The following is a 16,607-nucleotide window of genomic DNA, read 5'->3' as shown; positions in this document are numbered from 1 at the left end:
AGTGAAGGGAGGCCATCAAGGACCATTTACCTTCACAATGCACTCCACAGCAGCATACAAAAGTCAGACTCGGCTACAAAATGCAGCTCGAGTCCAAACGTATCCCAAAAAGATACTCGTGATCCACCCTGTCAAGTGCCTTTGCCTAGTCAAGAGAGAGAAAGGTAACCAACATACCAGCCCGCTGGGACAGGTAGACAAGGTGCCGGACCAGATGGCTGTTGTCCTCAATGGACCGTCATGGGACCATGTAGGACCAGTCAGGGTGGATCACTTGGGCTAGCACAAAGCCCAGAAGATTGGCCATTGCCTGGGCAAAGACCTTATAATCGTGCTGAGGTGAGAGACCAGGTGCCAGTTTCTCAAGCAGTGGATATTGCCCTTAGGCAGCAGGTCTACGACTATCTAGGTCACTGGTCGCCGGGCTTTCCCCCAAGACCCTCACATAGTCACCTCCCAGGATTTCCCAAAAGGCTCTGAGGAACTCCACGGTCAGACCATCCAGCCCCGGGGACTTGTTGGTGGAGGAGCTGACCCGTGCCCTCTGGAGCTGGTGGAGGGCACAGGTCAGCTCCTCCATCATCAGGGGAAGATCCAGACACTCAGCAACCTGTGGGCTGACTTTCGGTAGGTCCTCCCACAAAACTCTACATGCATCCTTGCTGGAAGTATCTGGTGAAGACAGTCTTGTAAAAGGAGCACACTGAGGCACCAATTCTCTCCAGATCTGTGATGAAGGAATCATTGATAACCAGCAGCTCCATGAGCTGCCTTTGAACAACCTGCGATTTTTCCAGCCAGTAGGTGAGGCACAGTCTAATTCACATAGCATCTGAACCACGACCTCGCATATGTATCTCGCGGCCCCTCAAGCTGAAAATGCCTCAGTGCTTCCTTCTTCTCTTGGTACAACTGCCACAGGAGTGAGTCCTCAGTGGCTCAACCCAGACAAGACCCCAAGTTAAACACTTCCCTCTCAGGCCACTCGATTTTAGACCTGCCCCTTGCTCAGCCCCTTTGCATACTCTTGACAGAAAAGATGGATGTGAGCCTTGCCCACATCCACAGCTTTAATATCTGCATTGACAGGTTCCACAGTATCAGTATTTGCAGTGATTGGTTTCACAGTGTCCGTGTTTGTACTGACTGGTTCTTCAATCACATTGTTTGCACTGATTGGTTCCACAATGTCACTGTTTGTCATGCCTGGTGCCACAGTGTCAGCATTTGCACTAATTGGTACATCAGTGTCAGTGTTTACACTGATTGGTTCCACAGTATCACTGAGTGCACTGACTGACGAGAGTGTCACTGTTTGCACAGGCTTGTGTTACAATGTGAGTGTCTGCTCTGTCTGCTTATACAGCATCAGTGTTTGCTTCACAGTGACAGTATTTGCACTGACTGGTCCACAGTGTCAGAGTTTGCATTGACTTGTGTCAGTATCACTGTTTACACTAACTTGTGTCACAGTGTCAGTGACTGACTTACACTGATAGGATAACACCCACCTTTTCATTGCAGTGACTCAGAATTCACTAACTGGTGACACAATGGCTCAGTGATTTTCTACCATTTATTTTGTTGCTAAGTTCTATGAACTGGACTCTGAAATCTTAAATATTATGCTTGAGGATGTAAAACTTCTTGAAACTTTTAGTAAGATTTCTCCACAACAGCATCTGCTTCAAGGCAAGTGACACTTTGAAACAATGGAAAGAAACATTCCTGACATTGTGATATTGTGACATCCCTCAAAATGACAGATTCTCTCCTACAGTCCAGCATGTCTGCCGTGGTCAGTCTCTGGAACAATCATTCCAGTTCTGGGCCTGAATCCCCAGCAAAGTCTCCCTGCATTAGAAGCTGAACGCCCCCCATCTCCCGCACTCTCCCTCCCTCTTCCAGGTTGGAATTTTACTGTGCTGTTTCCCTTAGCCATGTCTGTTTTCTCATTCTGCTGTGATCACCCACTATCCATCTTCAGGCATTGAATTCCACACCACTCAGCTTTGTCCCTGCCTTCTCATAGCAACAGACCTCATCTGCCTTCTCCAAACAAATATTAGCTTCAGTGTCTCCTTCATGTACAAGTCTTGCTTCCTTTTTTTCTTCCTTTTCCAAAGGAGATTTATTCAGTGATGATGGCATCATATTATTACAATTTTACAGTGCTCCACAGTTCACATTATTTACAGTTTCAAATTATAACATGGTCATCTCTATCCAGAATGCACTCGAGCCCCTGTGGCGCCCACCACTCCCGGAAATCCCCCATTGTATCCGTGGACACCACGTGCTCCTTCTCCACGGACACACGGGCACAGACGTAACCCCAGAAGAGGAGCGGGCAATCAGCTTGGGCGGAACCTTCGACTGCCACCGCCTAGACCCGTGAGTAGCAGCCTTGCTGCTCTTGTGGTTGGGACAGGTTGTGGGATGTCCTGCTGCTTCAACAAGTCATCTAGATGGCCTTCATCCACTGCCATTTAGAAGAACAAGAGGTGATTTTAGAAACTCAGAAAATTCTTTGAGGTCTTGACAGAGTGGTGCCTGGAAGCTGTTTGTCCTGGCTTGGGTGTCCAAAACCAGGAGGCAAAGTTTCAGGGGGGTCAGCCACAATAGGGGCAAGTTCTTTCATCTTGAGGGGATCTCAAACCCAGCATTTTTTAAAAATACGTTAGTTCATAGGGTGTGGACCTTGCTGGCAATGTCTTCACTTTATAATCCATACTGAGTTGCCCCATGAGAGAAGCGGATTCTGCACCTTTTCAGAAGGCAGTTTAGAGTCACCATATTGATTGGTTGATTCATAGGCCAGGCCAGATCAGATTTCTTTCCCTGAAGGGTCGGAGGGGTATGGATGCAATAGATGATAGGAAACTTTCCCCCATAGCAGAGGTCTCTAAAACTTGAGGGCACAGGGTAAGGGTCAGGAGTAAGAGGTTTGGAAGGGATCTGAGGAAGAACTTTGTCACCCAGAGGTTGGTTGGAACTGGGACACACTGCCTGAGATACTCTCATGACATTTAAAAAGTATGTAAATGAGCACTTGAATTGCCAAGGCATAGAAAGCTACGGACCAAGCTGGGAAATGGGATTAGTGTGGATAGGTACTTAATAGTTGGCATGGATATGATGGACTGAAGGACCTGTTCTTGTGTTGTATGACTCTGCGACATTAGTTATACAGATAGGTTTTTATGACCATCTGACTTCATTAATTGTATTTAAATCCCCTTGTTCTAATGCAAAGCTTCCCTTGATTAACAGCCCACTAACTTATCCACTGAGCTCCTCCATATCCAGTGTACTAAGTCGCACACGAGAGGGCTGGGTGGATGATTATTTTCAAGGCTGACAGCTTCCAGACTCTGAGGGAACCAGCGGAATCAAGCGAGGTGTGGATCAGCAGAAAAGAGCTAGGATCAGCCACCAAGGCTTTCCTGAATTGTGTAGCAAAGGGCCAAGTGGCCTCCTCCTATCTCAGTTACTTATGATATCATCTGGACAGAGGTGCATAGAATAGTAAACTGATTAAGAATGCACAGTTGCCACACAGGAGCCATCACTCTCCCTCTCACACAAGGACTTCCCTCCAAACCTAGGCAACCTTTTGTAATTGACAAACTGCTGGAGGAACTCAGCGGGTCAAGCAGCATCTGTGGAGGCAAAGGGACAGTTGACATTTTGGGTCGAGAGCCTGCATCAGTACTCCACAGATGCTGCTTCACCTGCTAAGTTCCTCAAGCAGTTTGTTTTTGCTCCAGATTCCAGCATCTGCAGTCTCTTGTGTCTTCTTGTACTTGACCCCAGTGTGTCCCAAGTATTCTATCTTATTGGATGAAATGCACCCAGTGGGAAGCTAGGACCTGAGCTGGGTGAGGTGGCTGAGCTTGTTCAGCTCTGATCTCCCATTCACAGGATACATCCCTCATCTCCAATCAGGTACTCTTTGACTGTCACCTTACCACATTTTAACACTGTAAACAATGCAAGGAGATCAGCAAAGGAATATGGGTCAGATGGAGTCCTTAATATTTGAGTCAGGAGATACAGGAATGTAAGTGTGACAGAGTGAGACTCAATATTAGAGTAAGGACAAGGTTTGTGCCCAGTGAATGGAAGGGAGAATGAAAGGAAGGAATAAGAAAGAGAAAGTAAGGATGAAAGCAAAGGATGGAGAAAAGGAAGAAAGAAAAGCTGCATGCAGAAAGCACCTTCAAAAAGTAAAAGATCAAATTATGTGCTTTATAAAAAGAAAAAGATTATTAGTGTCGGCTGGGGGGTAATTGTTGGTCATGACTCAGAGAGAGTCTGTATTTTGAAATGAGTATTTGATTTCAACCTTCCAAGGCAGATCATCATATCCAAAGGATAGTACCTCTGACAAGTGAGCAGTTCCTCAGTATCATAGGTCTAGATTATATGCTCAAACTTAAGAGCATAATATTAGTAGTAACTGGGTACAAGGTAAGCATTTTACATGAGAATATTAATAAGTATAAATACTGCAATCTAGATCTGCTACTGCTCAGAAGATGCACACAGAAGGTTGTGATCCCAGGGGATTGTGAGCTTTCCTCCAACACTCTGGGGAATAAATCAGTTTGACAAATTGGAAAATGTGGACTGGAACTGCAACAATCAAGTAATCCACGCCAGTCTGACCCAGTTCAAATGACAGCTTTAACTTGTGCTTGCTATCTCACTGTAATTGGAGAGGCTTGCATTGAGATCTACCCTGTTTATTCACTGGATCATCAGATGAAGCTGGCTGGCACTGACTGAAGGCGTGACTCCACCTTTTAATATGGAAGGACTATTCATCTGCAAGTGAAGATGGGGATTGTTTAACAGGTTTTGGGCACTTGGAGGAAGCCAAGGCAAAGTACGGAGGAAAGTGGGCAGTCCGATATCTTGAAGGTGTTCTGTAGGTTGTGAAGTCCCCCACACTTACAGGTTCTGCAAGCCCTGCAGACCCATTAGACACTGCCACTGATGGTTGGTGGTGAACAAGCCCAATGCCAGAAGAGAAACACCCAGGATATGGACACAGAAACCCAAACAATGTAATAGCCTCGTGTTTGGTCAGTCTGTGAAGATATCAACAAAACCCATTTCCCATCGTTCACATCGTTCTGTGTTATTCATCCCTTAGAATAAGAAAAAATGAACCAACTTCAGATCCAAAGTGGAGAAGGAGCATTTGGAGTGGCACTGGGAGCCTTACATTGATGTAATGGGAGCACACAGAAACCCAAAAGGAAGGGGTTCATCACCTCATATACTATCTAGCCGGCCATGTCCTCGGCCAACTCCTGCCCCATCTGAGGCAGTCTGTGGGTCCCACATTGGCCTCATCAGCCACCACCACAGAACTCAAGTGGAAGCAAGTCATCTTCGACCCCAAGGGACTGTCTAAGAAGATGAAGATTCTCGTGTTCAAATAGGTGTTACAGCATGTTTTAACACCTACTGCTGTGTAGCAGATTACTAGCACTGATGAAGTGCACTGTGGGGTATTGATAGTGTCCCAATGGAGCATGAACCAGCAGTCCTCTCTCAGGATGACAGGGTTCATACTCTCACTGCCACTGCTCTTGCTGCTGCCTGTCGGTCAGAGAGACCAACGTTCTTCCTGGAACAAGCCAGAGGCAAAGAAATGGAGGGCCACAGGCAGAGCAGCCCAGACACAACTCTGCCATTAGTAGTTGAACTCCTCCTTGGGGAATCAATCCCACAAAACTGCAAGGAAATGACAATGTCCCACAGTTCCACTTATAGCTTAAGATCTCTGAGGGTTTCTACCCCCACCCCCCCCTCTACCTTCTCTGCAAACTGTTGGCCATCTTCTCCTATACCTGGTCAAGCTGCAAGTAAAGCCCCTAATTATTGCACACAAAAGTCAGCACTGCCTATCAGATGTCTTACCTTCATTGAAGAGTTTCACTTAGAACAGGTCTAACAAACGTCTTCATCTGCTACTCATTACTAAGACTATGAAGGAATTTAAACAGTTAAGAATCCTTTTCCTTTTAGTAGGGCATGTGACTAGTGGTTAGGGAGGAACTGTTGGTACAGGTAAATGGGGTTCTACCCAATGCTATAGTAAGGTTAATGAATGGTCACAGAATAGATGGTCACAGATCAATATGGAAAAGTAGGCATAAAGTCAGAGTTGCATAATGGTTGCCTACAATGAGCGAGTATGTGAATGTGTATGTGTGACCACACTACTCAATATGCAGAATGGAAGATATGTGTCTCAATTTCCTGGCCTCTCCTTTGTTGTCCTTGATTGGGTGTCATGTTCTTGGAGAAACAAACTTGCTGCCTCAAGAGGTGATGTGAACTAGCAACCTCCCTAGTGATGAGGAAGTGGGCCAAGATATTGGTGTAGTAATATAATGTAGAAAGGCTGAAATCCTAAAGTCGATGAAAGGTAATGGGGGATAGAAAGGATTAAGAGAATGTACATTAGCGTCACAATGTCTTCCTACATATATTGACTAAACTCAAAATCTACTAAGCATACCATCATCTTTGTTGTTTCCGGGTTAATATCCTGAATTATCCTACCTAACATCACAGCAGCTTCTCAAGGAGTGCAACATTTCAAAGTGAAAGTTTCCAACAGTTTCTCAGAAAAATTAGGGAAATAAATGCAACTTTCCTTGCTTCTCCCAAATCCAGAGAATGAATAAAATACACAGAAAATATATGTGATAGTCAAGTTCCCAATGAAACCACTGTACAACCTTAGAGAATGTACGGTAGACCATTTACCTTCTCAAATCACAACCTGGAGCTGACAGCAAAACTTTGGAGATTGGTGGTGGCACATTGTAGCATTTGATGCCATCCTGACTATTAGGATGACAACACTTGGATTAGTCAAGTGCTTCTGATCTAAGGAAGAGACCCATACTACAGGCTGGACTGTAGAGAAAGCTTCAGCATTATTCAGGTGCAAACATATTGGGACTCCAAAGAGAATTAGCATACAGTCAGAGTCTGGAGAGGACAGCCACTTCTCTCTCAACCTCCCGTTGCTATTTTCATGGAGACAATGCTAGGGATGAGCAGTATGCTTTCACATCTGGATCCAAATGCACTGGTATAAATTATTACCAACTGTAAAGAACAGAACTATTTTGCAGTGCAAGTCATTAAATATTGATACATTGCTTCTGGGCTCTATCATGTCATCCGAATGAAATGGGGAAAGCTAATTTGTCAACCAAATCAATTGAAACTGGAATTGGAAATTCAAATTAACCTGGGTTTCCACTGGCTTCACTGCTCATCTCTATATACCACTACAACTATTAGTTTTCATGGCAAACAATGCTATAAAAAGAACTTCATTGCACTCTTACCTTCCGACCAACCGGAACCATGGGAAGCGATCATAAAATGGATCTCCGCCCGTCATAACATTGTCACAATCATCAACCACACTGGAAGGCACTTCGGCGGCACGGTCATACATCTCACGCATCAGGTCCAGTCTCTGCCTGCAGGAGATAAAAGTCCAACACCAATCTGAGCCACATCCGCATAGGCACAGGTACAAACAGACAAGGGCTCATCCAAGTTGCAGGAGGTAAACGTAGCTCCATGGAGATTTCCTTTATGTCCCTTGTTGAGGACACTGGTGCAGCAAGACAGTGATTTATGTAGGCAGAGATATATAGAATTCAACAAACCAATGAGGGAGGTGGGCTAAATCATGGACAAATGATTTTAATACAGAGTAAGGTGACAGAAAAAAGTAAACATGTTTAATGCATGGCCCCTGTTGGACGTCTACTGGTGGATTTTGAGCTTAAGTAATTTTAATTTCCTTATAAATGTTCCCCTCTTAACACTGATGCTACCAAGGCAGCACAATTAAGTTACTTAATGAAATAAAGTTCTGTGGACAATAAAACATAGAAGGAAATTGAGAGGCTGAGAAAAGCCAATTAGATTGTAATAACAGTTTTTAATGTGGATGGTTGCAGGGTAAGATGAACCCGTGGATTAAAATTAAAGGCTAAAATTTGCAGTGGGCCCTTGGATGGTTTGGGGTGCATTGCTCCTTAATGTGGACATGCTGCCAAAATTCAGGAAGGGATTTAGTTTTTAGATATTTGTTCTCAAGATGTGGCTGTTGGTGGCAATTCACTATTTACTACCTATCCATAATTGTCCCTGAAACGAAAGGGATTGCTGGATGTTTCAGAGAGCTGTTAGAGTCAACCATGGTACAGTGAGTCTGGAAAAAAGAAATATGAGCCAGACTGGGTAAGAACAGCAGAGTTCATTCCTTGAAGGGTATTAGTAAAACCAATAGGTTTTTATGATCAAGGTCCTTATTACTGATGGAGATACAAGAGATTGCAGATGCTGGAATCTGGAGCAAAAAACTGATGGAGAAATTCAGTGGGCCAGGCAGCATCTGTAGAGGGAAATGGACAGTAAACATGTTGGGTCAAGCCCATTCCACAAAGCGAGAGTAGTGGGAGAGAGTCTCACAGAACTCCCATTGTAGACAGGAGGAATACTTCTTCGAAGTGGGCATACCTTGAAGAGACCACAGTGGAGAAGTAAAAGTCAAAGTTATTTTCCCGTACCTGAGCTTCTCCAGGGTCCAGTAGTGTGTTGCTCCATTCTTCTGGTCTTGGACTTCCACTGCCACAATGGTGCGTGGGAATGGACGTTTCTCTCTGTCCTTAACTGCATCCGGAGGCATGAGGTCAGGAGGCAGAGGGGAGTACAATGTGTCCGTGAGGAGCACAAATTGGAACTGCACCTGTTTGAAGACAAGGCAACACTGTTGGAGCAAGTTTCAAAGGGTCTTCTTTCCAAACATTTACACATCTGGTAACCCTGTGATTAATGGGATATCTGAGCTTTATTGCTTTCAGGTAGCATCTCCTTTTATAGAAAGCTTTCCTTCCTCTCACATGTCCCTGAAAACACCTGCACCTTATAAAAATGCTCGCATTCTTTCTCCAATCCTTCTTCAAGCCCACTCAGTCTAGCTTCTGTCCTGCAACGTGATCACAGTCACAGTGTGCAAGGTGTTAAAAGACATAATTTGGAACTGAGGCAGGAATTCCCTTTCTCTCCTTTTTCTGCAGGACCTTTCAACTGTCTTCAGCAAAGTTGCTAATTTAATCTTCCTCCAACATAGTCTCCATGTTGCCACCAATGGCTTCCCTCCCATTTGTATGGTCATCTCAAAAGGTATATTTTGCCTCTCTCTCTCTTCATTATAGATCAATTCCTCTCTGAGGGGTTCAGCTTCAACAGATACACTGAGGGCACTTAGCTCAATCTTCTTTATTTCTGGATTTCCTTTATTATGGTTGGACCTGTACTGGTTACAGTGATGACCAGGTTTACAATGCAGCTGTCAGAAATCTGTAGATGTACCTGGAGCTACCTACACAGCATCTGCCAAACATAAGGATCTCATTGCAACTGCAAAGGAGATGTGTTATTTTGTTTTAACCTTTGCTTCACCCATTCACAGCTGGTAAACATAGCAGATTAAATGACAACACCACTGTGTGAATCTCTCTGTCATCCTGAAACATTGCCAACTACCTTTTTCTTCAACTCGACACTGATGGCATTGGCCTCCTTCAGGAAGATGGCATTGCCCCAAAGAAGGTCCCGCAACGAGGTAAACTGGTAGCACTTCCACTTACGGAACGCCCACAGAGCCAACTCAAACTCCCGCTCTGTCCATTGCACTGTGTGGAAAGATAATGATGAAATAAACGGTAGAACAAAAACCTCAGGGGTCAGGGCTGGTACCTTGAAGCACAAGCCTTTCAAGCCCAACAATGTGCATCAAGATCACCACACCAGAGGTCACAATAACTGTATCATCTACCTGTGGGTATGGGAATAAAATATGACAGCTAAATTCTGAGCAGTAGTACAGACTTTTGCCAACCAACATTACGTAGAAACTGAAAATTATCACTGTACCACCCAGCTCCACCCACTGTACCAACCAGTCCCAGAGTGTGAAAGGACATTGCAGCATGTCATCCCATTAAAGTGTCTTCATCTATTTTTGACAAGATGCAGTAAAACTGCGCTAACAGCAACAAAAGCTTGGATTATAGGTCCCTGAGAAATTACAGGTGTCTGAAAACCCTCTTCATGATTTTCCCCTTCCCTGAGACAGAGTTTCTTTGCCTTCAGTGGGCCAGAACTGAAACTGGGTACTTCACTTGTGGGAGATCCCGGATGATGGTACACACCGGTACAGGAACAGTACTTCCTGCACGAGTTAGGTGGTTCTGCATATGTTGCAAGAGTCTCCTGATCTTATCCACCAGCTTCCTTGCTGATAGCACTAGGAACATTGGACTAAAGTGAAACAAAACCAAAAATGGATAGGACCATTGCCTCACCTTCCTCCTCTGGTTCTTCATCTTCCTGTACATTGTCTGGGTAAAAGCAGGAATCCATCTGTCTTTGTAAAGCTTCCAGTCTGCTTTCATAGTCCTGGAGTAATAGACAAAAGAAGCATTGAAAAGCTCTTTACTTTTGGAGCCAACATTAATAACGCTGGAAGACAGGTGCTGAGATTGGGATGCCCAATTAACCAACACCCTATGTGCCTAATGCACACAAAATTCTTCCTCCCAATGTGTTACCATGACCTCTCTGAGTAGCCAGCATCATTTATTGCCGTGGAATTAGTGTAATTCTACTGGGCCCAGTTTTGTGAGTGATTAAAACTAATTCAAGTCAGCTAGCATTGACTGAAGCCAAGCTGGAGGGGAGATGTTTTGTGTCTGGAACTGGTGCAGAGTCTTTCAAGATTGTCTGCATCATTCTCTGCTGTCGGCACTTGAAGGACACTGTCAAGGAGCAAGGAGGAAACAGGATTTCTGGAGTACCATGAAACAAGGGCACACACAAGACAGATGTTACAGACTGCACAAGAATATACTTGCATTTTCAGTTTGGAATGATTAAATTTATAATATTTGCTTCTGATGCTTTTTATTTGCACTGAGACCAAGTCTTTTGCCTGGCGATCACCAACTGCTGTCCTCTAAATTACATGCCTGGCCAACACTCAGCTGATGACTGTAAACGTGAAATTTAGCGAGGGTGCATTTTTTTATCACTCTCTTTCCGATGTTCCGACACCTGGCCAAGTTGCAGTTCTTGACTAGTTGGAATGAGAAAGGCGTGTGTGATGGAGTGTGAGGAGTTGGGGAAAAGGGAAGAGGATTAGTGTTGCATAATGAAGAGCCCATGGAGGAGAAGGAAGCATGAGTTGAGGAGGTTCTGGGAGTGAGGAAGGGGATTAGGTATGATGATACCATCATGTTTTCAGTCCCACGACTGGTCATTATCCCAGCAGTGGATATTCCTAAGACATGCATACGTGCCTGTCCTCTTTTTGTCATCTCCTGCAGCCTGTGGCTGTACACCACCTCCTCCTACGAGGGAGTCCTGTGCACTGTTTTTGGATAGTGCGGCTACCAGCTGTGCAAGCTACGAGATGTGGATGCGAGGCTAACAGTAGTGCAGAGCGAGGTGGCGCAGTGAAGCATGTGAATGTGCAAGATCTTTGGCAGCACTGCATCCAGGTCCTCAAGGTCTTCTGTCACTGACCACTGAGGCTCTCTGTCCCCGTTACTTCCGATTGTGTATCTGGAGGGTCTCCTGCTCGCCTGCCAATCCATCTCTCCTACTTTCCACCACTTTCACAAAGCTTCCCAGTGCAATCCCCAAAATCTTGGATCTTACTCCCTCCCATGGTGTGCTTAGACTTAATGTTTCTCAGATCAGAATCCCTTCCTGCATCATTGCCAACGCCGTTTCTGAGACAATTATCCCCCCTTTAAGAAGTCCTGGGTAGCATTAAGCAGCATGGGCTACCATTAATGAATCCCTGCCACTTGTTATATTGGTCCCTCAATAGTAAATCTAGTCAATTAACAGTTCAGGTAAGACTGATGGACACAGAAAACATTCTGGTGAGCTGGCAGGACAAACCTGATATGACATGAAGCCTGGAATAAATGACCACATGTGAACTGAACAACACGACCCAAATGCCCATTTTCAGGGACTATTCAATTTAGCCCCGATGGAATTATCTCAATAATGAGGGTGGCCATTTGGCCCACTGAGTGTGTGGTGGCTCTTGCAAAGAGCAATCTTGTTAATACCACTCTGCTTCTCTTTCCTCATATCCCTGCAATTGTATCTCTTCAGGGCCAGCTACCAGACTTCCGACAGCCTGCTGTCAGTACTTGGATGACACCATCAAGGAGCAAGGACACAGGATTTTTGGAGTACAACAAAACAAGTGCACACAGAAGAGAGGTGTTACAAACTAAACACACACCATCCTATCAGGCAAATAATGCAAATTTTAACCATGTGTTGCTTAAAGTATTTTCTCTCATGTTGCCTCTGGCTCTCTGTAAATCAACTGAACTTTATGTCCTTGGTTATAGATTTCAGACAATAGAAACAGTTCTTTTTAAACATGCACATTAAATCTTATCCACTCTCCTTTCCCCCAGGAGAGCAATCCCTGCTTCATAGTTTATTTACTTCAATAACTCCAATAATCCGACACCCTCAGGATTCTGGTAGTAATGAACTAGCCAATTTTCTGGAATTTTGGAAATTAATCTTATTAATACTTAAACATACTTTATTTCACTATTTTGACATGTTGCAAAGCAGGATAATGAAGTTTCCTAAGAACCCAGGGAGTTTAAAGGAAGCAGGAAAAGTACAAGCACTCCATAACCCAGTTCTGGCTCCCAAATCTTCCCACATTCCTGACCCCTGGTGTTCTGGCCCCAACCCTGGTTTTGGTTGCACCACCCATCCACACTCCAGACACCCAGGCTCTGGCTACACACTCTCTGACCCCTGGTTCACAGTCCGGACTATAATGAGTGAGCCAGATGCCAAACCATCACGATTTCCAAACAACCAGATGCTGGATTATCAGAATTTTAGTACACCTCATCCCTGGTAACATGCATTGGACACTCCCACTGGAGCCAAAGTAGTGCTTTAGATAGGCCTTTAATCTGAAAGATTAGCTCTGTTTCTCTCTCCTCAGATGCTGCATGACCTGCTGAGTACTTCCAGCATTCTCTGTATTTTTATCTGTCTTCATCCTATTTGCCAACTCCATCACTCAGGAACTCTTATAATCCTCCTGCCCACCCACCCTATCCCTTTGTGGGTGTGTGCATGGATAGCTTCCAAACCGTCTCATCTTTAAAAAGATGCCAATTACATTTTTGCCTCCTGGTCCTTGCCTCCACTCTACCTACATGAGAGCCAGTCTCAAGTCACCAAAATTATCTGGTATCTGCTGTTGGCTCAGTAAGTCTCAGGAAAGTGAAATGTCACATACCAGTCGCTGCTGTTCCAACAGTAAATCAGCTTCCTCCTTTTCCCTCCGGTACTGGGTTTCTAGTTCTTGAAGCCTGAGAAACAATTCAATAAAGTAAAATAGGTACTGAGTTACAGAAGTTTCACAAATCGCTTCAAAGCAGAATAAAATTCAACACTAGGCCATGATATTGCTGGGTACAGTGTAATAAGGACTGTATACAGAATAAAGTTCCATGAGCGCTCTCCTATTAATCACTCCCAGATCAGGAACCAAACAGATTAGTTACGTAAGTATCTAGAGGAGCACTTGAATAACCAAGACATAGAAGGCTATAAACCAGTTGCTGGAAAATGGGATTAGTGTAGAAAGGAACTTGATTATCAGCATGATGGGCTGAATCACGTGTTTCTGTGCTATTTGACTCTATTCTCTGTGAAAATAAAGCTCTTCCATCAATCACTCCTAGGTTAGGTACATCAGGCATATAGATCAACTTAAAGGTCTCTCTGCATTGCATGTGTGCCAATGAGGTTAATAATCCATGCATTGAAATTCACAGAAATGTCAATTAAATCACAGATTGGCAGATATCCTATAATCTAAAATAATAAAAAGACTGAAGTAATCATTTATCATAATCTGTAAGTACTTGCACAGAGTGGAAAAACTGTCCATAATTTTAGTCTAAACTAACAGTGTCATTCAAAAATGTCAAATATTCTAATTTTATAAATGTAAATATTAATTAGTTAAGAGGTATTTCCAATTCAGAATACAGAAACCTTATTCTGATGCTGGTTGTAAGATAACTGATATGAGGGTGTATCATGTTGTTGCTTTTAATGGTTTGTGTACAGCTCCTGGAACTAACCCTGTTCTCCTGGTAAAAATTCATCAGTAAAGAAATGCAAGGCTTGGACGTACGCCACATCCATTCACCTTTACTTCACTGTGAAATGATTACTATAAGGTGACAAAAACGTAAAGGCTCTCTAACCTTTTTTATATAGAAGGAAATCTGGTGTACTACAGCATTGCAATCAAAAATACTCAGACAGTGAAGTGGTGGACATGCCAAATGAGGAATCCCCTTGGGTTTGTTGTCACTAAATAGAAAACCAATCCATGGTAACTCAAGTACAAAATCTAAAGTTGTCACTGGAAGCTAATCTGATTGTGGCAGTCAGTTTTAAGGGTACCAGCCCAACCCAAGGCTTTAACTAAGGTTTTCATAACCAAGGAATATTTTCATTGAATAAAGCCATATCATCTTCAACTAACAAAACTTGACATTACCGTTTCAGAAAGGAATGTAATCGAACATAGACCATCGTGCTGGACTAAATGCAGTCATTGTCATTCGACTGTATGTCAAAGAACTTTACAGTGCATCCTTCATTTAACCCTCTTTGGACACCATTATTCTTCCACAATTCCTCATTTACCTTTGTTCCATCTCCTGCTTCATGTCAATGCCCTGCTTCTCCAGTAATTCTCGCTGGGCAAAAGCCCAGTCCACAGGCTCAACTGGCGTCTCTGCACAGGGCGTCTTGTCACGCTCTTGACGTGCCTGTTCGGGGTGATTGAAGCGGAAAACATGGCTTTTCCCCATGATAATACGGTTTCCTTTGAAGGTGAGAAATGGAAAAAAATTACCTCAATTATAAGAAAGTTATGGTAGTTGCCAAGGATTTTGGGCGTCTGTCTTTTATGAAAGTCCATCATTTAGAAGCCATTAAGTGTGGTCTACTGTAGCTGGAAGACTGTATCTAGTTCCAAATCCCAAATCAAAGGTGGTGCTCCTCTATCAGAGAAAATGGAAGAGCCAAATGACTGATCAAAAGGCTGAGCATTGACAGAAGCCTTTTTTCATACAAAGGGTGATCGATGTATCGAACAGGAAGGGTAAAGAAAGAAAAACTTTCGCTAAAGTGCAGTCACTGCTGTAATGTAGAAAGTAAAGAAACAGCTATGTACACAGCAAGTTCCCATAAACATGTTATCCGTAGAACTCAGTTTTAATGATAATGCTTGAGGAATATGCTGGCTGGGATACTGAGGAGAGTTCTCCTGCTCTTCTTCAGAATGGAGTTGTGTCCACCTGGGAGGGAGTGAGACTTTGAGTTAAGAACTCATCTGAAAGGTAAGCTTATGAGTTTATCATGTATTACTAATATCACTGATACATATACTTACGCACTCCCTCAGTATTGCCTGGAACTTCAGTCCATCGAAAATATGACTTGAACCTACAGGCTTCTGGCACAGGCAAGAGTGCAACCACTGAGCCACAACTGAGACTCATAGTAAAAATGAAAAGCCTGGGGTTCTTACAAATAATCAGTGCCAAAATGGAGCAATCTTAGGATCAGTCCATAACAATAATTCACCTGCGGTAAATGGCCTTTCCATCTGCAATTATCTTGGTAACATTTTTCCTGAATGAAACTATGTTGTGATGTATCAAGTCTTGTTCCATATCAACACTCAGAGTAACCTCTCAGTTAGTTTGTGAAATCATATGCAAACATATATCTTGGGTAATAACAGTAGACTCTTTAGAGGTTTTTATTTATTTCTTTTTACTCCTCTTTTTCCAGGCACTAGCTCTTGCTTCATATGGTCTTTTGGTTAAGATCGCTCTTGACCTTGAGTGAGTAGGTAGTGGATTTAAGACCCATTCCAACACTTGAGGACAAATTCTGGTTGCCGCACTGTAAGAAGGGCGTGATTGCACTGGAGAGGGTACAGAGGAGATTCACCAGCACGTTGCCTGGAATAGAACATTTCAGTTATGAGGAGAAACTGTACAGGATGGGTTTGTTTTCCTTGGAGCAAAGGACGCTGGGGGAGGACCTGATAGAAGTATATAAAATTATGAGAGCCATAGATAGGTAGATAGTAATTGGTGTTGAAGACCAGAGGGCACAGTTTAAGGTGAAGGGTAAGAGGTTTAGAGGGGATCTGGAGGAGAATGTTTTCACAGAGGGTGCAATCTGGAATGCACTGAGAAGGAGTTGGAGACAGGTATTCTCACAACATTTAAGACTGGATTAGCACTAGAATTCCGAAGGCATAGTAAGCTATGGCCCAAGTGTTGGTAAATGGAAATAGTATGGACAGGTCATTGATGGCTAGCATGGGCAACGGTAGGCCAAGGGGCCGGTATCCATGCTGTATGATTCTATGACCAAAAATGCTGCCATGATAC

General features: G+C 43.7%; 1 protein-coding gene across 28 annotated transcripts in view; it reads right to left on the bottom strand.

Moving 5' to 3' along the window:
• kif1aa (kinesin family member 1Aa) overlaps positions 1–16,607 on the bottom strand; it is a 230,642-nt gene that overhangs the window by 89,611 nt on the left and 124,424 nt on the right. For all 28 annotated transcript variants that reach the window (XM_052019026.1, XM_052019024.1, XM_052019028.1 and 25 more), the window contains 6 exons: positions 14,842–15,022; positions 13,415–13,487; positions 10,422–10,515; positions 9,601–9,749; positions 8,622–8,800; positions 7,383–7,520 (listed from right to left, as the gene is read on the bottom strand). In XM_052019026.1, the coding sequence (XP_051874986.1) occupies positions 7,383–7,520; positions 8,622–8,800; positions 9,601–9,749; positions 10,422–10,515; positions 13,415–13,487; positions 14,842–15,022 (814 nt within the window). The remainder of the gene's footprint in view (positions 1–7,382; positions 7,521–8,621; positions 8,801–9,600; positions 9,750–10,421; positions 10,516–13,414; positions 13,488–14,841; positions 15,023–16,607) is intronic.

The sequence above is a fragment of the Pristis pectinata genome, chromosome 6, assembly GCF_009764475.1.
Source record: "Pristis pectinata isolate sPriPec2 chromosome 6, sPriPec2.1.pri, whole genome shotgun sequence".
Classification (NCBI taxonomy): Eukaryota; Metazoa; Chordata; class Chondrichthyes; order Rhinopristiformes; family Pristidae; genus Pristis; species Pristis pectinata.
The sequence above is the reverse complement of the archived record's forward strand: the minus strand, read 5'-3'. Positions and strand labels throughout refer to the sequence as shown.